Source organism: Ornithodoros turicata, chromosome 3 (genome assembly GCF_037126465.1).
Source record: "Ornithodoros turicata isolate Travis chromosome 3, ASM3712646v1, whole genome shotgun sequence".
Classification (NCBI taxonomy): Eukaryota; Metazoa; Arthropoda; class Arachnida; order Ixodida; family Argasidae; genus Ornithodoros; species Ornithodoros turicata.
The window spans coordinates 42966042-42990457 of NC_088203.1; the positions used below are offsets into that span (position 1 = coordinate 42966042).

Genomic DNA, 24416 nt, shown 5'->3' on the forward strand with positions numbered 1-24416 from the left:
TTTGATGAGAACGGAGGAGCAGAGCAACTGTGCCGTGCATGTGTACTAAATCTTCACTTTTATCACTGCTTGCGATTCATATTTAGGTGTCCAAGAACACTATAGAATGGATTGGTGTTGATGGACAACGTTAAGTAGTGGGGAGGCTTCTGGGAGCGTATGGTACGCTCAGTTAAAGATGCTCTCAGAAGAACACTACGTCGGAGTCAGCTAGACTTTCAACAGTTGCTGACCGTGTTAACAGAAGTCGAAGCGATCGTCAACTAACGGCCATTGACACAAATGTCAGAAGATCCTGGCAACACCCAAGCTTTGTCTCCGTCGCATCTGATATTGGGGAAGCGACTCAAGGTGTTGCCGCCAATTAAGAGACGTCAGACAGCGTGCGTAGACGCCGAACAATTAGAAGTGCTTCAAGCAAAGGAAAGGCTCCTCACTGCATACTGGAGGCAGTGGAACAAGGACTACTTGCTACAGCTTAGATCTGCAAACCTGAGTCGACATGCAACTTCCAACAGCATTCAACTGCAACAACTCGTACTACTGGCGGATCAGCGGCAGCCAAGGATGTTTTGGAAGCTAGCAAGGGTGCAGGAGCTTCATACTGGACGTGATGGACTTGTACGATCGTGCACGCTCAAGACAGCCACTGGTTCCTTCATCAGAAGACCAATTCAGCTACTTCATCCGCTTGAGGTCTAGATTTTGAGACGTATCGGGCGGGGGAGTGTTAAGGAAGAGGTGGATAAACAGCTGGGCTCATGCTAATCCCCGAGCTAAGAGAGCGTGCATTATTATTCTTTTGGGTTTTGTTCAGTAAACGTTTTGCTCTGGCTCCGATCGTCTGGCTCTTCCTCTACAGATCATATTCATTATATTGCGCGCATTTCGGGTCAAACACCGAGGATTCAATACATTTTGTTCTTTTTGCACTCAGTTTTCAAAGGCGTAATGCCTTCAGTTGTGCACATATTCACTGTTTACGATCTCTCCGTTTTTTCCTTTGTTTTGCTTTTTCTGTTCTTCCTTCCTCTTATTTCTATACCAGTTCTGCATACATCATAGGATCCCGCCAGAGTGTGTGATTCAGCTTTAGTTTTGGGTTCTTCATTTTTCTTTTTCTTTTCTTTCCTTCTCTTGACTTCCCCCTTTCACTTTTGCTTAATAACAAGCCGACATCCATCTGGCTTACCTTTCCTTTCTTAAACATATCCCCCCCCCCCCCCGCCAGAGTATACTTACTTCGCGGTGCACCCTTGCCCCCTCCGGGAAAATGAAAACTCTCTGCCTCTGCTTAGTGGAGTCACGTGGTATCTCTTTGTCATCTTTTTGGGACTTGTGTTTCGATGACTCTTATCACACCGCAGCGGGTAGCGTAGTGCGCGGGGTTTAGGTGATTCATGTGACATAGCGGCGACTTGCCGCATTGACCATGCAGTCGGTGACTTTTGCGTTCAAGGATAAATAGTATCTTAATTGTATTTCAAATACTTTTTCAAGTATTTTGTACTCTATCTTAATTACTTTAATTTTCATGTATTTATACTCTATCTTAATTACTTTAATTTTCATGTATTTATACTCTATCTTAATTACCATTCTAACGTTAGTATTTATTATCTTATCTTAAATACATTTTTGAGTATCTTGTACATGTCTGGCCCACCGCTTCCACAACACTTCTCAGAATGACTTGTCGCGGGCAGCATACTGGTGACACACAAGATAGGTTCTGACTTCTGAGCATCAGAGGATTGAATCTAACACCAAGTTTCTTAATCTTCAAACTTTTTAAGCTTCCAGATTTCGTTTTTGGCATTACCACAAGGCTCGCAACAGCAGGCAAAATATGGGGAATCAAGTCTGCTCACACTGCACGTGGCATCACTTTCGCCCGTGTACCTATGGCCAGAGTTTGAGGTAACTCGTTACTGTAACTAGGTTCCTTTTCTTGATAACTTGTAACTTAACTCGGTACTTTTGCACCGTGGTAACTTTAAGAGGAAACCGTTTCTTGTTCAGGTAACTTTGCCGAAGTAACTTAAGCTAAGTTACTTTTAATTCGCTTTTCACTCACGTCCACTTATTTTCTTGCTTTCTCTCCGGTTCTTTTGTGGCATTTTATGCCACAGAATGTGATATTCAATCAATTACAGTATTTTATTCAGGAAGTAAGAACCGCTGCCATTGAAATGAAGCTGAACCATAGTGCGCCCACAGGGAGTAAGATGCAAAGCGTTCGAATTGTTGGACATAAACGAAAACTAAGCATGTTGCACTCCTCCGCAAGCAACTCAAGGTCGAACTCAACTGCTCACACGCGCTGCACCTATGTATGTAGTGCTATTTTCTGTGCGAAGTAACTTGGAAGTGACTCCGTAACTGCGAGTTACATTTCAGGCTGAAGAACTTTGTTATTAACTTTGGTACATTTTTCACACAGTAACTTAACTTGTAAAGAGTTCTTTGTGATGGGTAACGTCTCAATCTATGCTTATGGCCCTGACTGCGGCGAGGACGGCAGCTTCCTCAGGTTGCCAAACAGTAGGGATTGTACTGGAATTGAACCTACCTTTATACATCACAGCCCTCAGCATTTTTACAGTGTGTCAAATTAGTTGTAAAAAAGAAAAACGCTTCAAAGGATTCTTGTAGATGTAAACAAAACCAAAAGGTGGCTACATATAGATGTTCAATTCTCAGCTTCCATTCCAGCACCTTTCAGATACATTGAAGGGATCGCTAGTTTCAAAAGGACGTGACCGATGTCAGTACAACAGAGTTTTGCCACCGCTTTAGGGCCATTACTGCATTTTTCCATGTTTAATCAGAGCTTTAGGCATCTACGCCAGCATAGGCATTGACAGGCACAATCAGATCAATACAGGAGGTTCCCCAGCACTCAGTTCATGTTCCTGTGTTGAAAAGGCACTATTGGAACCACTGGACAAAAATAGGCGTTTGGCTAGAAATCCAGGGTCTAAAGGGTCTAATCATAACGCGGTGAATGACGAGATGCATGAAGTAGGGCACGCAGACGGCAAATTAATCAGTAATGAGGCCCTAGAATTAACCAGCCAGACATATCTCTGGGCGTCCCTAGTTGCCGCAGCGAAAACGCCGGCAGCATGTCTTGCACGGGTAATTGATGGGCCCTTATCCGCACTGACGCCACGTCTTCCCCACATGTTTCACTTGGTACTAGAACACTGTACTGGCACAGGCTCACCCCTGCAAAGCATTACTTTTTCGGGCATGGGCTGGGCTCGGGTTTGACATTATTGGTACGGACCCATACATTACCGGGCCTAGGTTGAGCTCAAGCAAGTGGTTCTCCACTATTAGTAAGACAAGGTCAACTTTTACAGCCCACTACACTGGGCCAGGCCGAGGTAACCTTTAATTTTGTGAGCTAGAGCCGGGCTTGGGCCATGCTAGGTATGTAGCCGTCAGGCCGGGAGAGTAAATCACTGATTGGAAAGCCGGGCTCGATCCTGTCATGGTCCTAAGAATGTGGCCCTGCCCGGCCAAGAGTACTGATGTCAGAGCTGTCGTCAGCATAGAAACCTATGGTCTGTTTTTCCTGCTGCTCTTCTCGGCTGCATCATAGAGGAAGCAGGGAAGTTCCAGTGCAGATATTGCGCCGATGTTTTCTTCAGAGCAGCATGCATGGAACCATACATACATATATCAGCTCGTTGCATGTGAATGTTGAAAGCTGCTTCTATGAGCTTTAGAGCTAGCTGTGAACCAGAACAGCATTTCTCGGAGTGTGCAGTAAATACCCCTAATTCATGGCTCAAGTGCTTTACGAAGTGACATCAATACCGTTACAGCAAAGCAAAGCAGCGGCTCTGATGTATCAGCGCCCAAATGTCACCATTGTCTGCTGTCGCCATGTCGGGAATCGTACTTGCACCCATTCCACGACCGAACTCGAGGATCGCCTACCCACTTGGTCACATGATACAACTCTGTCATGTGACCAACGCCTACTTGAGAGTTTGTTTTGGAACACGGCCGGAATGTGCCATCGAGGCTGGTTGCAGGCATGTAATACCCCAGGCCAACTAACCATTATCCAGTGCCCGCCATTCGGAGTGTACAGGAAGCTCTTCAGTTTTCTCAGGTTGTTGTTCTTCTTCCTCCTCCTTGTAGATGACTGATGCATTTGTCTGAAGATGGGAACCTGGAGGCCAAAGGTCCTTCCTGCAACATAAAGTGCAGTGAAAACAAAGATCGACAAAGTGTGCGTGGAAGATAGATTTCACTCATAAAATGTACTTGGATGATCTGCGTATAACAGCAAACAGGCTGCAACCCATCAATCTGTTCAGCCCTCAAGAAGGTTGACTTTCATTGGCACAGCAATTCATTAGTACAGCATTTTTTAGAACCATAGAACTTTGCAACTAACAGTCCCCTTAAACTAGGTCACTGTGAGCAACAAGTACACATTCCCACTGAATTTTGGAACAAAAGTTCCAAGGACCTTTTAAAGGGGCACTAAACCGATATAGGAGCAATGATGTATCAGTAGGAATATGTCCATTTAACTCTGAAACATATTTTCTTAAATTATGAAGGTCGACAACGACGTAGTAGCACAGAACGCTTTGCGCACTATTTCTTGAACTTGCTCCGCCCTTCAAGTTCTCACAACACTAGGAGCGACGTTATTGTGACGTTTCGTGGGGGCCACCACTTATGTTACCGCATTTTACCGTGTATACCGTGAGCGACATTTCCCCAGAAGCGGAAAAACGTCGTAGCTTTCTGCTGTTACGTGAGCGCTCAGCATCGTGTCTTCACGTACACTGCTGACCATGGGGAATATCCTGCGCCACAACCACGCTGACGGCGGAGTCTGCTAAATGCGCAATATGCCACTCCCGGTAGTCTGCACAGTGCGAATGCTCAGCACAACACGGGATGGAACTTTGGCTCTGTAAGCAATATTTTCATTTTTTCTTTCGCTAGAATCTTCCGCGAGTATGTCGCTCGTGTGAATACACTGTTTGAATAAGTGTTTTTTTTTTTTCAGAACCGCTACACTCACGAGGAATGTCCTTCCACACCGTATTATTTGTACATCTTTTCTCTAATAGACATGAGATTTCTTTATAAGCCACACTTATTCTTTGAAGTGAAACCCCAACAATGGGACAGCAAACAGGTTCTCCCCCACGGCTGACCTTGTGGGAATCCAAGATTGGTTGACGACGCAAAACGCCACTCGGAGATGAGTCTGCCCCGTTTGCTGTAGCCGAGTGACGTGTGCTGACGCATTCGATGGAGGGGAGAGTTGAGCTGATTTCGCTCTTTGATCCGCTTTTTAGATAGTTAAAGCGCTTGAGCTACGTAAAGTCTTCCACATATTTAGGTATAGTGAAACCCCTGCTTTCACTCTGTGTAGTGTTTTAGACGCAGCAAGATCATCAGATTAGTGCCCGTTGTTTTGACTAGCATGTAAAACACAGTTTATAGCCAGGGTTTCAATATTTTGCAAAAATACAAATATCACATGAGAGAACAATGGGGACTGCACAATAGTGGTCAGTACACAGATGTGGCTGACAACTAGGACAGAAAGAAAATGAGATTAATATAATAGAGGGTGCCATCCATTTGTTGCAGCTGATTCCAATTGCAATAAAGAATGCTAACTTCTGTGGTTTTGAAGCTACAGTTCTGACTCCGGAACAGTGTAATTTGCACAAGCAACTCTACGAGAGAAAGGAAAAGATGCGAAACCGAGGGTTTTCAAGGATGGTAAAAGAAGTGCAGAGTTTTCCAGACCTCGAAAATGGCGTTTTCAAATTCCAGGTGATTCGAGGGTTTCATGGACCAGTGAGAACCATGACACATGCATTTCTTACAGGCAGGGGGACAACACGACACATTTTATTAAATGACTAAATGATACCTTGGAAAAATCTACATACATCATCATTCCCTACATAAAGGGCGTTTCAGAACCGATACCGCAGGCACTAGCTCAAGCAAACATAAAAACTGCTTTTAAACCTCAACCCACACTGAAGAATCTGCCCAGCCATCCAACAGATAAGACAACACCAAACGATCAACATGGGTTCGTCTACAAGACATCGTGGCAAGAACGACCGGCGATGTACATCAGGGAAACTGGGAGAAATACAAAAACCAGAATGAAAAAACACGAAACAGATGTTTGACAAGGCTGCAGAGAAGCAAACTGAACTATGTGAACATGCGGTAAAACTGGTCACAGATTACATCATGATAACCCAGAATTTCAGCTTGTGAGGGTCGTTGAGGGGTGAGGAAATAATTGGAATCTTGGCACACGAAGATAATTAAAGAAGCTATCAACAGGCATCCGGGCCCCCTACCAAAATGCTACACACCTTCGATATATAAAAAAGGACCTGCAGCTTGTGGTACGTTATTCTGATGATGAAACGTCAAACTTTTTTCGTTATTGTATTGTTGTTTGCTGGTGTATACACCGATTGAAAAAGTGCCAATTCACCCACCAATATGGGCAGTGGAGATTGCTAAATGCCGTACATTCAGCACAGCTGTTCCACATCTTATGTCAAACTAAAAGGGGAGAAGTGCTTTTTTTTTTATTTTGTACCCGAAAATCTACTCTGCGGCTATCTAAATCACGGCTCCTGAAATAAAATCAAGTTTTCACCTCACGATTTTCAAAAGCCATGAACTCATAGTAACTCTTGAGTCATAACTAAATGTAACTCTTTATAGGACCACTCTCGGAAGAGTCCAAGAATACAAATATCTAGGCGTCATTTTTTGTAGCAACCTCAGGTGGAAGAATCACATTAGATATACGGTTGGGAAAGCAAGTCGCATGTTAAGAGGGCATACCAGCTCTCCGTCCCAATGTATTTCCTATGGAACAGTTTTTATGCTTTTTCTCGGTAACCACCGCACAGATTTTGACGCGGGTGGTTTCATCATAAAGAGGAAGACGAGATGAAGATATTTACGCTACAGGATTTCTCATACATGTCGTATGTATTTTACGGCGACGTCACGCACGAAAGGCACTCGAAGTCTGAATGCTAAGAAGGAAATTTCGCCATAGTATAAAATACAGATATTGTATTAACAGCCATATAAAACTTCAGTTCAAACTTGTTTAGAGTATGCATCTGCTCCAAACGAAGCAATAAAAAAATCAAACGACCGCTGCCGTTTCGATCAAACGGTGTTCGATCAAATGACTTTCGACCAAATGTCCCGCGTTCGATCAAATGGCTTTCGTTCTTGCGAAGACGATTTCTCCGGGGAACATTTTTCCCTGGGGACGGTTCTGCCTGGGGACATTTTTTTTCGGGGAAGAAAATCTGGCATCTCGGGCGAGCTCTGATTATATGAAACGACTTCTCCGTGATCATTCCATCATTTGGCAACTAGCGCTCATATTCATCTCTGGAAACCCAAATTTTGTAATTGCATCTGTGTTGCCCTTCAAGAATAGTGATTTTCCTAAAATACGCATAAATTTGGCTCACATGGTGTCCAGTTCTTCAGCTTTTCCACGACCGAATTTCACGTTTTCAAGTTTAGATTGAATTAACTGAGACCTCAGCATTCAACACAACGAAATCTGGAGTAAAAAGTTTACGCTTCAGATATTCTTCTAAAAAAGAAAATAATGCATATATTATCCAGTTTCACATAATAAGGAGGACGAACTGTACTTTTTTGCCAGACTCAAACAAGAACATGTTATGTTGTCAGGTGACCATAGTTATTATTTTCCTCCAATGTGTCCTTTTATTTTTTGTCAGATCGTTCCTCTTGGCGTTCAGGGAATATCGCGACTCCCGCTTCGAGGCCTTGCCGCTCGACCTTCCCATATCTTTTTGGTTGGTTTCCGTGTGTCGACCCGAAGCCTTTATCGCCCTTCACCTCCTTTGCACGGTTTTGCAACCTGGTACACCAGAAGAAAAGGGGTCCCCTGTCACTGGGGTTGTTGACTGACATCATTTTTCTGAGCGGGTGTAAGGTAAAAGAAAGAGAATGGAGAACATGGAGGAAAGGAGCCTTTGAAACATGTTACTGAAGTTTTCGGGTTATAATAAGAAGTCTGTTCTACGACGGAAATTTTGACAAGTCTTTTGCACCAACGCCTTGTAAATGAATTCAGATATTTCATAATGCTTACTTACCAGAAATATACATATCAAAATGTCATTTTTGCATGAATAGAGTTATTATCAAGGTAAATTGAATGTTGTAAAAACACTTTTGGGACCCCTCATATAGGACCCCGGTTAGCTAATGCTGCCCTTCGAGACGCAGGCGGGTTAACTTTGTTGTGCATTTCTCACACACAAAATATGGACTTTGTCGCAGGCAATGCTATGTACCTTGTAACTTGAATAAGCTCCCCTTCGACAGTTTTTCTTTGGAATCGAAGTACAAACTAAAAAAAGCGCTACGGCAACTTTATCATAGGATGTAGTACCTTTATACGTTCATATGCTGTCGAACTGTATGCCGCTGGCTGCTTCAGGGTGAGTGCCACAAGCCTTTCGGTTTAGACGGGCCTGTTTTATTATATTTGTAGTTTGCTTTCTTGAGTAAAATTATTATTATTATTATTATTATTATTATGTAAGCGAGTGCAAAAAAAAAAGGAATACCGTTTCGAGCACTAGATTCTCCAGACTGGCATTGTAAGCGCTGTGTGTAGGCAATGTTAATAGCCTAATTTATAGCCGCTGGTAGATCCAAATGAGAGCCTCTGAGATACCGGCATCCGTACTATCCGATCACACTTGTACGTCGGCAACTCGGCATACAGTAAGTATGCACTAGTAAAACAATACGAAGAGCAACTAAACATTCCATAATCAGTCAGTACAGGCGGTAGTGACTTGTGAAAACAATAATTGTAGCATAAATATATAAGAACAAAAAAAATTCTCATGTAGCAATAGGAGACAAGCAAAAAGACGTGAATGTCTCGAATCGAACTGCGGACCTTTCGTGGCAAAGTCCGACACTTTACCACTCAACAAACAACGCAGAGGGCGAGGGCCGCCTTAAACTCGCGAGGTCAACCATGCACAATGGGGATTATTTCGGGAGTCGGAGGCGAACGGCGTGATAAGGACGGCGACCGTGGCGCCATCTAGAATCGGGAAAATCGTGAATCGGAGTTGCTCCCCGACTGGTATGCCCTCTTAAGGTTAGTAGTACAGAATTTTAAAAATGTGCCGACCAAGGTCAAGGAGACAATGTATTTTACGCATGTTAGACTGACACCTGAATATGCGCGTATCTTATGGGACACAGATTACTCATCCTGTACAAGCAAACTAGAAAAAAAAAAAAAAAAAAAATGATGCAGCCAAGTATGTGTGCAATCGGTATTGTATTGCAGATACTGTTACCAAATGAAAACCATGCTGGAATGGCCTTTACTGTCAACATGTAGAACAAACTTTCTTCTAAAATTTTTGTACAGTGTTTATGATTACCAAACCATTTTGACCTTCAAAGTATTTGCAAACCTCAACATACAGGCTGACTAAGATTGATCATGCTCAGAAGATATGTGAATATAATACGTGGACAGACGTTTTTAAATGTCCTTCAGGTTTCAGTGTAACGTTGGAAGACATGTTTGTCTTGTTGGTACAACACAAGCCACTGTTACTTTGTGTTTCATGCATAAATTCCTTGCATTGTATGCGCATTTTCACACCATCATTTCCAATTATGTTTCGCGCTCTGTATTGCATTTGCATGAGGCAAATGAACGAAACACTGAAAGATATGACCTCAAAATGAGGAGCCAGCGTGGACTCGCCGCGTCAACGACGACGGAGGAAGAGAGTGTGTGTGCATGCAGGCACCCTAGCAACATTCGTTGCTGCTATCTATCTATCCATCCACAGAAGGAAACAGAGTTAGTGCAAAATTAGCCTCCCCATTGTTGACATGAACTGCAACAACCTGGGATGGGTTCATTGGGTAGTGAAGGTGCTAAACCAACTGAAATTCTTCACAGGATGAAAGCACAGTAGGGTGACTCGTGTGTCTTTGCAGCAGATGAAACCTAGTTGCACTATCATCAACAGCAAAAAGATGTAGCAAACCCCAAGAATTTCACAGCCAACCATCAGCAGCAAAAGTCATGCTCACTATCACCTTGGTTGGAAATGAGTTGTTGAAATTGATCAAGTGCACGAGAGAGAGAGAGAAGATAATGAATGGGGCGCTAGGGGCGATACTCTACCCAGTTGCTGGTGGTGATGAGGGTAATGAAACAATGAACCCTTTCACAATTTGTGTCCAGCGTTGGTGGGCTGGATTCGGCCAGGGACTGAGCAATTTCGATAGAGAGAAGGAGCCAAAGTCCAGCTGACTAAGAGACCCGGAGAGTGCGGTCTGGCAAGGTTGGTAGATCTCTAACGGCACTGCAGTGACAGCTCCTTCAGTGTGTCTTCACACTTGCAGATATGAAGGAAAAATCTAGCCCTGAACTCACTCAACTTGCTCTTTTATTTCACCACGAAGATTGATCGTAATGCAATGACCATACTTCTACTGAGACATCTTGATGACAAAGCACACGCTAAGGGGTAACTGTGCCGACATAACCTCAGACAACACAGCCAGTGGTGGGATTCAAACCTGCCACCTCTCTGTGTCCAGGTGGACCTTGGCTACCACCAATGAGAAGATGCTTTTATGCGATCGACCATATTGCTGGTGCTAATAGAGTTACAATAAAAGCTTGCCCCTCTGGAAGCTCCACTGGAGTGAGGGAGAGGCTGCCATCTGGATCCAGGCTCTGCCCCAGCAGCTCCAGTGATGTTTGGATTTCATTCAGAGTGACCGTCTGCAGGGCGTTTACATTGTCTTCGATCCGTGACTTGAGCTGCGACACAGAGAGGATTAATAGCTCTAGAATTAATGACCACCCCGGGGTGTTATCATTACCCTGGGAAAGTGGATGCTGAAGATCTTGCGCTTACGATTCAGTGCCTTGCACTGCTCTGTGAGCTTTTGTTTCAATGCAGCCTGGCTCTTTGTCAGGGCCTTGTTTTTGCGAAGGATCTGCTTGTGTTTCCTTTTCAGTGTGCCTGGAATACAAGATGTGCTACAATTAAGGATACGCATCGACCATCCTTTACAACATGCTCGCAAAATTACAAGAACACTCAGTATACATACGGTCACTTATTTATTATTATTATTCGGGACGCCAGCCAGTAAGCAGCATAGCGAGGATAGCCAGAAAAATGTTATGGGGAGAGTTCTATGGGAACTTTACATGGGGGGTTCTAATAATAATAGTTAATTTATCACTTCCGCAAATGGGAGGAGGGAACAAAAAAGGACTTGACAGAGGCCCCAACTCCCAGCAGCAGCGTACAAACATCAGTCACAGGCTCTTGACATCAAAAATAAATATAAATCCACTAGAGAAGCCATGAGCATAATCAGTTCTAGACAAAGGAGATTTTTGCGATTTTACAACACATAGATAAATTATGGGCGTAGTACAATGTGGAAACACTCATTGCATGCATAGGTTGCATACCACATGTAATATACTAATGTGACTCTTTAGCGATGTTGTCACTCGTATAAAATCGCTTCTAACTGGCGCAGAGGAGAAAAACACGACTGCTCTCTTAGGAAGACAGACGAACACTACTTTATTGTACAACAGACGGAAATAGAAGTGCGTACATTGGGAGATATCACCAAGTCCAATTCGGTTAAAGTCACGTTCCAGGCCCCAACCTGCCACGTATTCGGTTACATATGCGGTCTTCTGTTTATGTCTGGCCCTTAAGGGGTCGTCTAACAAGTGATTCGTTCGTTGTTTCGTTTTTGTATCACCACAAGCAGAAAAAAGAAGAAAAGAAAAAGAGAGGTAAAGGTATTCACACCAGTTTCACTATCTGAAATGTCCTGCCAGAGGTAAACAAATGGGGGGAGGGGTAAACCAACTGGGAACGACATCTAGGTTACGATGTGTTGCATTAGAGATATGATACACAAAACAGTGTAGGCCACAGGTAGAAAAATGGAGTGCAAACCCAATGTTGAGGCAGCAACTTTCACCCCGAGCGAGGTTTTTCGCACATTTTCAAAAATGTATTCCTTGTAACCGTGTCCCACTAAGCTCTTCTTTGACTAGAAATCCTTCCGCTCATTCAAAACGTCAATCTACAAATCCTTCAATTTATAAAAGACTTTCGAGAAATCTTGGCAATATACGCGCCGAGAGCTGCACAGCTGTACAGAGACTACATTAGACTGCGTAAACAACACATCGAAGAAGGCCTTAATTAAAAATTTCTCAAGGTCCATATCGGAGCTTGCACTTGATGAAGCTAATTCCAGTTGTTTCGCAGAACATGAAAGAACTGATGTTCTGAGGCTGGAACAACATCGAAGAGACAAATACATACAAAGCCTCAATTTGCCTAAGAAATTGACGATGAAAGATGGAAGTCACTGAAAAGGTTAGCCAGCTGTAGGAGTCGAACCCACATCTTCTGGATTGCCGGTCGAGGGCTCTACCAATTGAGCTAAGCTAACACGCCTTCTCAGCGACTTCCGGGGTGCGTCATCTGAAGGGACAAACCAGCCACTCTCTCTCACTCATCCTCCTTTCACTGACATTTTTGCTCACTCATACACACATTCATACGACGGGATTGACGCAGGCGGCAACTGCTGAACATGAAAGAACTGATGTTCTGAGGCTGGAACAACATAGAAGGGACATAAAATGAGGCTTTGTATGTATTTGTTCCTTCTATGTTGTTCTAGCCTCAGAACATCAGTTCTTTCATGTTCAACAGTTGCTGCCTGCATCGATCCCGTCGTATGAATGTGTGTATGAGTGAGCAAAAATGTAAAAGTGAAAGGAAGATGAGTGAGAGAGAGTGGCTGGTTTGTCCCTTCAGATGACGCACCCCGGAAGTCGCTGAGAAGGCGTGTTAGCTTGTGGGGGGCGCTGATAACCCGGCAACTTCCGCGCGATAGCGCAAGAGATAAAAGAGCGAGCGCTCGGGAAAAGAGTGATATTCGTGCGGCAGGCACGCTGGCAGACGGTCACAGAAGCGAGGAGCGACGAAGCGGGCAGACGGCCAGCAGCTGTGATGTAAGGCAATAAACCTTGTTTCTTTTGTTGAACTGCTGTGTCAGTGTTCTTCGAGGTTACGGCGGGGTCGAATACGGAACCACCCCGGGTTTGTGGGCAGAGGTTCCCACAAGCTTAGCTCAATTTGTAGAGCCCTGGACCGGCAATCCAGAAGATGTGGGTTCGAGTCCTACAGCTGGCTAACCTTTTGAGTGACTTTCACCTTTCATCGTTTCGTAGCATTTCTGCACCTTCGTGGGACATAGCAGAACTTTCAGACAGGTGGCTTCACAAAGGGCTTTTCATGAAAGATGGAACTCACTGAAAAGGTTAGCAATCTGTAGGACTCGAACCCACATCTTCTGGATTACCGTTCCGTTAATGTTGTTCCAGCCTCAGAACATCAGTTCTCTCTTGGGCTTTTCATGTTGGTGTAATCAGACTGACAAACTCAAAATTTATGCCACGGGTAGTCCTTCCATTTGGAATAGACTATATGCAAAACGCGGCGCCCTCTTGTAGCGCGCGTGAAAACCTCTGGAATTCCGCCATGTCTGAGGCTCCCTCCCCGAGTCACACACACTACTCACCTCCAGCTGTTCTATCGCGTGTCTTGCCTCGCATATGTGCTGTTTCAGTATGTTATTCGCATGGCGAGACGAAGGATTCAAAAGGGAATGCAAGCAAGGTAAAAGTAATTCTGGATTACTACTTGTTGCATTGGAGCGTGGTCATTTCGATTGTGGTCAAGAGAATTACATTAGCCCAGTGCAAAGCTGCTCTTTAATGCCACCCTATGACATATTTAGACAGTTCAGTACAGTCCATTTAAGGACTATTTAGTGCACTGTATACGCATAAACATTGGTACAAAATAAAAACTTAGTACGACTGCAGCAAGTATCGATGTTTCTGGACACTATATCAATGACTTATCGATGGTTTTGCATCACGCGTTCCCTTGGTAGTTTTCGCTCTGGCTTATCCTTGAATGAGAAACTGATGGCACAGCAAATTCATAGCGTCTTCCATCGGCACGTTTGGGACAAAATCAGTCTATTTGAAGTGCTGTGAACACACCTTTGCTATGTCAGCATCGAACTTATCTTTCTATTGACAGTTAGCAGTCATTTCTATCTCAGGGAAGCTGTTGAAGGTGACTGTAAGGCGATCATGAAATGTCCTCGCACAAAATGATTGAAACAGTCAGAGTGCACCGACTGAGGAGCACATTTAAGGAGGACTATCAGTCTGGTAAACAGTCACATGAAATGCAGTGCAACCAAACGTGACAATTATGTGGGAGATGCTCAGATAACGAAGACTCGGATTCACCGAGCTGAGAAAGGCCACATTTTATACCAGTACGTAACGGTGTGTATCACAGCAGGTTTCATAGCAACAACTGCAATCGCACTAAAGTTTTATTTCGTGCCAAATGTTTTTGCTGTATCAAGTGCAGTAACAAGTTCTCAAATGAGCTGTACTAAGCTCCTTCTGGGATGGGATAACAAAGCATCGTTGCACTAGGTTAACGTAATTTTCTTGCCCAACCTATATTACCGCGCTAAACGCTTTCAATGCAATAAGGAATACAGATATACGAGGCTGTCAATCATGGTTTACATTCCCTTTTGAAACCCGCATCTCATTAATCACACAAATAAGATAGTGAAACTGCATATGTGAGAAGCATGACACGCGAGAGAACTGTTGTATGGCAGTCGTTTGCATTGTACTAGCCGGGTAGGACGCCTCATACGTGGCGGAACTCCGGTAGGTTCCTGGGAGTGCTACAAGATGGCGCTAAGTTTTGCATATGGTCAGTGCCGTGTATGCCAAAGGGAGTCTGGCCATTAGGAGGAGCCTAAAAAAGAGGCTCGACCTGTCAATCAAATTGAGCGTTCTTCATTGGCTGCTGTTTTCTATGCGGGCCGCCATGACACCAAAATTTTCCCGAAAATGGCAGCCTAGCTTGGAACGGCGAAGCGAGGATTTCATGACCAATTTTTTTCACAAATTACATCAATTTTATTCCCTAAGTGTAGATTCTGTTGCATATACCTTGCAAATCACCTTTAAATTACGCTCCAGTGTCAATGTTTGCCTGAAAATAACATGTTTTGTCGTCCTTGTTAGGCCTTAGTAACGACAGCAATCACAGGCAAATAGTGAGAAAAACGCTACGGATTGCCAAAAATTTGCATTTTATGACAGTTTTATTCATGTACACACCTTTGCCCATTCTCGATTCAATCATATGATATTTTATAGTTAAAATACGTATAATACAGGCAGTCTGTTCCAACTCGCGGTTCTACCGGCCAATCAGTTCTGCTAGCATGCACTTCTGCTTCTGCTACTTCTGCTACCCTGCGTCTTCCCGACATCCCCTCTTCATCCAGATGGCGCCATTAAAAGTGGACGCAAAATCCATTAGGTTGCTTGGTTGTCAGGGAATATCCTATTCAATCCAATCCAATCCAGTTTCCCGAAAATGTCAGCACCCAGTAAATACAGGTAATTTATAGCTTGGATAGCCTGGGATTAATAGCGAACTGTATTTTGTCTCATGATTGGCCAGAGAGCTCAAAAAGTGGGTGGAGCTCCAGGTCCCATTAATGGCTAGACTCCCTTTGGCATACACGGCACTGCATATGGTCAGAGCCATATATTAAAAGGGAGTCTGGTCATTAATGGGTCATGCCTATATCTGAAGCTCCACCCACTTTTTCAGCTTTCCGACCAATGAAGTCTTGAAATATGGGGCGCTATCAATCAGCCTATCCTCACTATTTGCCCCCCTATCCAACATGGGCAGCGCCATTTTGGGTGGCAAGTGGAGTGGATGTCATTGAAATGGATACCTCTAGCAATCTGCAAAAGTAGTGGATTGTTGGTGCAAATTTGATAAGCGCCACCTAGGGAGCGTAAGGCACGTCGGGAATTGTCGTCTGCTTCCGTCGTTGTACCGCTGCCGGCAGAACCACCTGCTGGGACACATTCTGTTGTCGGTATGATTTTTAAACAAATCTACATGAATAGTTGGAATATAAGAAGCAAGAATGTTTATATCCATGAAATCCAGCTGTTAAATATAAGATTGTACAGCACAGCGCCGTTTTTGTTATGATTTCGTCGTGATCGTCGTGTTCACTAGGCCTAACACCGGCGACAAAACTTATTATTTTCAGTTAGATATCGACGGATGAGCATAAGTTGAAACTGATTTCCGAGAAATTTATATCAGGGTGTACATTTGCAGCGTAAAATCAGGTTAGTCAGTGAAAATTTTTTGTCACGAAATCCCCGCTTCACTGTGTTTGTTTTCGTCGCCATTTTGGGTGGCAGTATGGTGTCATGGCGACCCCCTTGGTAAAAAGCGAACCAATCAGAGGAGCGAAACTGTGATTGACAGGTTGAGCCTCTTTTTGTGACTCCTCCCAATGGCCAGACTCCCTTTTAATATACGGCTCTGCATATGGTCTATTGTATCAGAATCATCGCAACGAGCATTACTGCAAAAGCGTTACAGATGAATGCACACTTAAAGAGGTTGAGACACTTTCAATGATGTGGTTCATTACATCATGGATGCATTGTACAGCACACCAGAATACGAAGGAAAAAAGAATTATTCTTCTACGGGTCGCACTTAGCGAGATACAAGTCCTTGAACACGCTCCTCTTCAAAGCGCAGACGTCACAGACATTACAGTTGCAGCCATTTTTATTGGGAGCCATAAGCATGTTACTTCTCGGGCGCTGCCTTATTGGTGGCTGTGAGTGCTGTGATGTCACAGCTGCACGAGTTGCGGTATCCGCGGTGTCAATTTTCTCAGTTTCTATTACCCTCTTCATTGTGAAACTTTCAATACAAGTTCAAGTCCATGCAAAACACCGATTGATGTAAAGGTTGCATTTATCTAGGATAACCTGAAACGACCTGTCGCAAGCCCTTTAGGGGGCAATAAACAGGTATAAGAGGCACACTTTTTAAAAATGCATCGTGATATATTGCCAATGGTGAACGCTTTCAGAAAATCGTAGTCGCCAAAAAGTAAATAATGCCTCTAAACTGACCGATTATTATTGCACTCTTTCGCCCTCATGCCCCGCCCTGCGATGTCCTGGGGACAATAGTAACATGTCATTTTGACATCGTGCCTCATCTGCCATTTAGAATGCGGGACGTTTATACAATATTTTTTTTGCAATATCGAAAAGTGAGGTCAATTCCGAACGTATTCCCACTCATCAAATCCAAGACAGCCAGTTCAAGCCGTGCCAAGAACCCTCAATATTCTGTTCACTGTTCATCGTACGACGTTAGATTCAATCGCACATTTGTGGTCGACACCCGGACGTTTAGTCGAACAAGGCACGGCTTTCACATATTTTGACGCCACAGGATCACTCACGCAGGTTTTCGAGGAGAGATTCCACTGGTGGTTTCTTTCTGCTAATGTTGGACATTCTGCCGGCTGATTTCTGAAAAACAAAACAGCTGCGTTAATCATTAACAAAGATTGGAAATTAACATATCTTCAGAGAGCAACTGTATAATAGCATTGAGCTTGCAACAGATAGAAAAGAAGTAGAACGCAGTGATTTACCACGCAACACCATTTCTTTCCTCTGCACCGCATCCGTTCCATTCAGTAACACCTCATGACACCACTGGCTTCCAGCCAATGAACAAACCGACATTTTTTTCCCATCTTTGCTGATGTAGAGTTGTCCAACACATGCTTCAACACACCTCTCGCCACGATGCTGCATTCATCAAATGTTAGACAGACACAACACGAAGTCTCAATTGAGACTTCGTGTTGTGTCTGTCTACAGATTTATCATGAGATCTACCTACTTTTTGAAAAATCTACAGATCTACAGAGATTTCTGAAAATCTCATGATTTTTTTGCTCCAACGAATGAGTCAGTCGACCCAGTGTTACGCATCAGTGCACGAAACGACAACGACGAAAAACGTACAGCAGAATGCGGGACTGACTGTGTTATACCGACAATTTTTTAGAATATTTTCCACAGTTAATTTGATGAAAACGAAGGGAAGATACAGCCTCTCGACGACCACAATAACTGGCTTCCTGCACACAAAACGCATGCAGCTTGACCCAAAAGCATGCTTTTGGGTCAAGCTGCTTCGCCTTCGCCGTTGACAAGGATTTGATCCGTCGATCACGAAACTGGCGGAGCTCGCCAGAGGAGAAGGACGTCTACAGCGATTGAACCATTGGCGAGCCTCAACGCTAAATCAGTTTTCTTGGGTGTTTGTGTGTGCGTTACCAGTTGTGTGCGCCTCACAGACTTGACTGGCTTTGAAGTGAAACCACAACGTTTATAATTCACGTCACGCTTTCATTATGCCTGTGGAAATAATATATCGCGCTTTGCGAGAGGGCGTTGCGAGTATGCATAGTATGTGCGTAGTATGCGAGTATGCAGCGAGAGGGCATTGCGGCAGTATGACAGCACGCTCACTGATGTATCCTCTGTTTCTTATACAGGTACTGATGTCGCTGTGCTGCAACACCTTTCCGGGAGGAAGTCCATTTGCAACTGTGCACATAATTCCAGCTACTAACGCCGACGGTGTGAGCTACGATGTTACGCCAAAGCTACAGTCAACCTTGCTGTGTCCTGATTTTCCACGCCAGAATGTTATCTTCATCTACGCCCCCGCACTATCTACTGTGACGTCATCGGAAGACACGTTAAAAGCATCAGAGCTTCCCCAGTCTGACAGCACGCTCACTGATGTATCCTCTGTTTGTTATACAGGTTGGTAAGCGTAACTACCCTTGCTACTCCAGTAATGACTTGTGTTTGATACTGCTGCCGTGCCCTCAAGTTTGCATCGCATTTTATGTCAATATCTCAGAGATGCTCCTCATGTTGTCGGGCGACGTCGAATCTAACCCCGGGCCAACGATTGAGGAACAGCTTTCGCTCCTGATTAGTGGTCAACGGGAGATAACCAAACAAATCGAGTCTGTCAATGAAAGTAATAGGAAACTTGAAGCCGTTATCAGTGGATAAGTCAATCTAGTTTAGAAAGTAAGATTGAGAGCCTGGCCAGCAATATAGCTACAATTGAGGCTACCGTAGATATGTTAAGTGGAGGCCAAGCTGTCGTGAGTGAGTGTGTGTCTGACATTGCCAGTTTTAAACACAGAATTTCAACAGAAAGTTGATGACCTTGAACAACCTTATCGGCGTACCAGAAGAGGAAGGCCAATCTGAGGACAACCTAAAAATAAAAGTGCTCAACGAAATTTTCCAAAATAAGCTTAACGTTACGGTTTCCTCAGTTGAACGTATACACCGATTGGGTAGGCGGTCTTCAAGTAAGAGTTTTCGATTTCAGCGAGAAAACTGAGGTGTTGCGTAATGCAAGTAAGCTTAAAAACACGAAGCTGTTCATTACGGAAGACTTCTCTAGCAGAATTAGGGCAACAAGGAAATTGTTATGGGACAGCGCTCGCGATGAAAGGTCACGAGGTGCTAAAGTACGGTCGAGTTATGACAAGTTGTACATAGATGGTGTGTTGTACGTTTGGGACTATGCTTCTGGTCAGCGACGCAAAGCAACCTCTGTAAAGGATGCACCACTGACCAGTACTAATAAAGCTCGACTTAATGGAAAGACTGGTTCTGATAAATTTCGGGTTCTTAATCTAAATGCCAGAAGCATGGTGAACAAAATAGTAGACATAGAAAGTTTGTCTCATGATCCGGATGTGCTCATTGTTAGGGAGACTTGGCTTCACAGTGATATTGAAAGTAATGAAATAATTCCACCCAACTATACTGTTGTTCGTAAGGATAGATCCTCTAGATGCGTCGCTGTTGTCCTAAAAAAAAATATTGAGTACATTGTGCTGCCGGTTGATGTCGAAATGGTTTGGGTGAAGCTTGCTTGTAGGTGGCTTTTACAGGCATATCCGTTCTGAATAAGCTTAAGCTGTCTGATTATATAAACACTCACGCTGCCCGCCATCCCTATGTAATCCTTGGTGGTGACTTTAACTTGCCCAACATTGACTGGTCTGCTCTCGCTGCGTTGACCAACTCTCGTTCAATTTACTCCAGCTCGTTAAGGAGCCTACGAGAACGCAGGGCACTACCTCGTCAATATTGAATTTCATGTTTGTATCAAACAAGATATTTACTAGAGAAGCGGAATGCAGCATCCTTGAAGGCATATCGGACCACAGGATGGTACTGTTAGAATTTGGGACCCTTCACCAAAAACGGACTTTTCTAGGGCAGACGACAATAGTGTAATTGATGAGCTTTCCAACTTCTTTGATACCTTCAGTGCCCTAGCAATTTCATCTGTGTCAGTCAACTCCCTGTGGGACCTCTTTAAACTTTCTGGATTTCGCTAAAGCATTCGACAGAGTCTCTCACAGGAAATTATTATTAAAATTGAAGGAAATTGTAAGCGATGAACTCTTTACCTGGCTTTCCAACTACCTTGACAATAGAAAACAATTTGTCCATGCGAATAACGCCGACTCGTCCTTCGTACACATCCGGTGTTCCCCAGGGTTCGGTCCTGGGTCCTTTGTTGTTTTTAATTTTTATAAATGATGTTGGTATGGGTATCCATGTTAAAATGAACTTTTTTGCCGATGACTGTGTATTGCATAAGGAGATTAATAGCGGTGATGACTGTGCATGTTTAAATAATTGTTTGCAGAAAATGGTGTGAGACATGGCAGCTACCTCTTAACATAAATAAGTGTGTGGTCATGAGTGTCACTCGCAAAAGGAAACCGCTCAGTGAATCTCTCAAGGGTCTCCGAATACAAATACCTGGGCGTTTTTCTTACATCAGACCTGCGCTGGAATAAGCACATCCAATACATAACAAAGAAGGCTAACAAGAAATTATGGTTCTTAAAACGTCATTTTCGTGAATGCACAGCTCATACTAAGTTAACGGCATTCAAAACATTAGTTTGTCCTATTCTGGAATATAGTGATATTGTTTGGGACCCGTACACCATTGCGAATATTCGACTACTTGAATCCGTTCAAAGGAGAGCTTTATTTTTAAGTCGTACCATCGTCTCACTTCAGTTACTCCTCTTTACGCACGGAGTGGCCGCTGGAAGAGCGTAGAAAGACCCATAGGCTCCAGTTTCTTTTTCATGTACTCAATGGTCAATATCGAATCAATCATCAGGACTATATCACTCCACACGCACCCAGATCAACACGGCTAAGCCTCAAACCATTCCAGTGCAGGACTGACTGCTTTAAATATTCCTTCTTTCCTCGAACCATCGAAGAATGGAATTCTTTGTCATCTGCTCAGGTCTCACACCGCTCTGTCACGGCATTTGTGAAAGGCTTAAACGCAGTTACATGATGTGACATATGTGTCTTGTTGTAAATTATTTTGGACTTTCTGTGCCCCTCCTACTTGGACCCTTTCAGGGTTTGTAGTATTTTATAAATAAATAAAATTTATTGTTTTTGTTGTCCATGAATTGCGATCCTCGCTCACCATTGTGATAGTGGAACGAGTGAGAGAATTGTTCCTACTACACGCGATTCTTGCGTTAGTTGCCACAGCTCATGTGAATATACACATGTCAAAATATTAAAATCAACGTGCAGTGGCACTTTTTTCTATTGTTGCTGAGTTGAACACGCGACATCGCAAACCGAAAGTTTCAACGCGCAATGCCGCCGCAGCAATAAATTCCGACTGTGGTCTTCAGCAGTGGAACGAAATAAACCCTTGAATTTAGAGACGCAGGCAGACATTCCAGATTTGAAGACAAAACGTTCAAGAAGCTGAGTTTTGAGTGGCTACAGATTTTTAGCTCTATCTACAGATTTTTCGGACTCGGATCTACAGATATAAGTTTGTTTTACGTGTGGCAACACCAGGCCCCCACAGCTCCCCCTCTTCGCGGCTCTAAAAAAATGTTTGCACGTCATAAACACGTGGTATAACTCCGTCAGGCATCATAGTTGATACCCATTGGCCGAAGGACATTGCGCGCTCCGCTATTGGTTGGCAAAGTTTCAAAAGAGCATTCTTTCGCGGGCTGCCTGTCTGGCGGGCAGTTACGAGAAGAGAAGGGAGAGAAGTGGCAGCGGCGTCTCGCGTCTCGACGGTGTCAGTTGACACCACGGTATGATGGTATTGTTCAAAGAGAAGTCCCAGATTTGTTCGTGTGTCAAAGTGACTCAGCGCGTGTTGTGATGTTTCCCGACACAAGTATCCTACGTACGAACAGTCTCTTGAGTTCAGAACTGGAATGCAGTGGTGAGCTCACGCCTGAGGAACACTTGTGAGCGCCGTCGCATTTTCAAATGCAGTCACAACGGAAACAGGATTCGGTGTATGTGCGACAAGCATTGCCCTCTTCGTTGAAACCTTCGCACTGCAACCAACGAAAGGAGATGCTCACCGTGAAATCGCGTGCACTCGTGTGAGCGTCGCTCACTTCTGGGAGTAGAGTGTGTGTTTTTCGAGTTCGAACTTGGTCAACGAACGCAACGATTTGGACTCTGTAGGCACGGTGAATATTTGTGTCAGACTATTGAATCAGTACGATGTTTCAAATAAATGTGTATTTTGTCAAAAATTTGCCTAGTTGTTCTGGAATACGGAATAACAAGCGTCGGGCATGAAAACCAGTAAAAGTAAAAGCCGATGGTAGCCAGTACCGGGCCGAAAGGCGAGCCAAACTGAGAGACTCCTGATTGGCCGAAAGGTAGGCATCATACTTCATTTTCATTGGTTGCATGTCCAGTGTTGCCTGAATTATCTCAAACTATGGGCTCTATGGGGAGCTGTGGGAGCCTGGCAACACTGCCCCAGAATCGCGTCCCCGTGGTTACCATTATGGATAAGCCACTGTTTGAACATTTGCACAGAGCTGTGGACTGCGTGCAGTTAGGTCCGGCTCGTGACCTCGTGACAATTTCACTCGTAATTGCATTATCGATCCACAACATTAGCGCCTGAAGACATCCGTAAACTTACTCAGATTGTTTGTAGTCCGCACAACTCTTGTAACGAAGCAATGGGAGAACAGCCAACACAGCAGCACTGTCACGCAACCACGCACGAAACCGCCAATGCTGCGTTCCAGAACTCACGCGGGTCGCGTACACTTGGCCTTCGGGAGAGGAAAATCAGTTGCGCTGCGCATGCGCTAGAAGTGATGTGTGTCACGTGTCTTTCTTTGCCGCCGCCTTGCAGTCCAGTGTTAAGCATGGTTTTACGTGAGAAAATCAGTGTTTAAGAGGGTCACACTCCAGAATAACGAGTCTTTATGCAATTCTGTGTGGCATTCAGCATATATCTCTCAATTATTCATCAATTTAATTAAGTTAGAGGCGTAAATAACTACGCGTATGAATACTAGGAAAACAACGCTTCAGAGGTTCGGCCGTTCGGCTACTATTGGGGACGAGGCTATTAGAGAAAATTGAGTAACGACGGAGCTGTATGGTGTTGCGTGATGAGCTGCATGAAAAGGATAATCACTGCAAGCTCTAATAAAGCATATGTTTCTTCTGCCAATTTCGTCAGGTATTTTTCAGACGTGTAACGACTTGGTGTGCTAACACGCGCGTGTAACTTATGAAGGAATTCATTGGTGAAGTGACATTGATGCAGTCGTAGCCTGTTTTGGACAGGCAATCGGGTAGCGAAAAATGTCCACGATAGGCAACATATAAAACGTACCGCAAAACTGCTGTGTCGACCATTTGTCACGACGGTAATCACGTACATCACAGTAAACATCATGGAAACGTCTCTTGCTTTCCTCGGCCTACGAAGAACCGCTAATGTTATGTTTGATAAGCGCCGCGAAAAGTGGTTTAGCAAGGTAAAACTGTGCCGGGAACGCCGTCACATGAGGGATGTGTTTAATTAAATCACAGTGAGAGATAGCAAAGGAATGTTACTGGTCATGTAGAAAGCAGATCTCGTTCACCAACATATCAATGGATTGTTTAAATAGTGTTCCTGTCAATGGACAACTGACGTTTTCGCCCCGTCTATACTGAGAAATGTTGGCCCAGAGCTTGGTTTCTGGATGCCACAAAACACTTCTCGCCAATGTGGTGCACTGTGACTCAATGGGGCATTTACAGCTCAGTGTCATTACCACATGAGGCAAGTTGGCTCTCTCAGGTGCTGTCACTGCAGTGCTGTAGAAGATCCAGAGTATATTCTTTGTCATTGCCCACACTACTGAGCTTTCCAAACTGCCATTTTGAGATC

The 24416-nt window shown here is 44.0% G+C and overlaps 1 protein-coding gene across 3 annotated transcripts in view; it reads right to left on the bottom strand.

Moving 5' to 3' along the window:
- The window catches only part of LOC135388444 (uncharacterized), a 79871-nt gene that overhangs the window by 51016 nt on the left and 4439 nt on the right, over positions 1–24416 (bottom strand). For 2 of the 3 annotated variants that reach the window (XM_064618017.1, XM_064618015.1), the window contains exons 1-5: positions 23166–23458; positions 17551–17620; positions 10969–11111; positions 10767–10906; positions 4076–4209 (exon numbers count right to left, since the gene is read on the bottom strand). In XM_064618017.1, coding sequence (XP_064474087.1) covers positions 4076–4209; positions 10767–10906; positions 10969–11111; positions 17551–17605 — 472 coding nt within the window. In that variant the 5' untranslated portion in view covers positions 17606–17620; positions 23166–23458. Of the gene's footprint in view, positions 1–4075; positions 4210–10766; positions 10907–10968; positions 11112–17550; positions 17621–23165; positions 23459–24416 lie in introns of those variants that run through there. The other variant, XM_064618016.1, reaches the window with a different exon arrangement.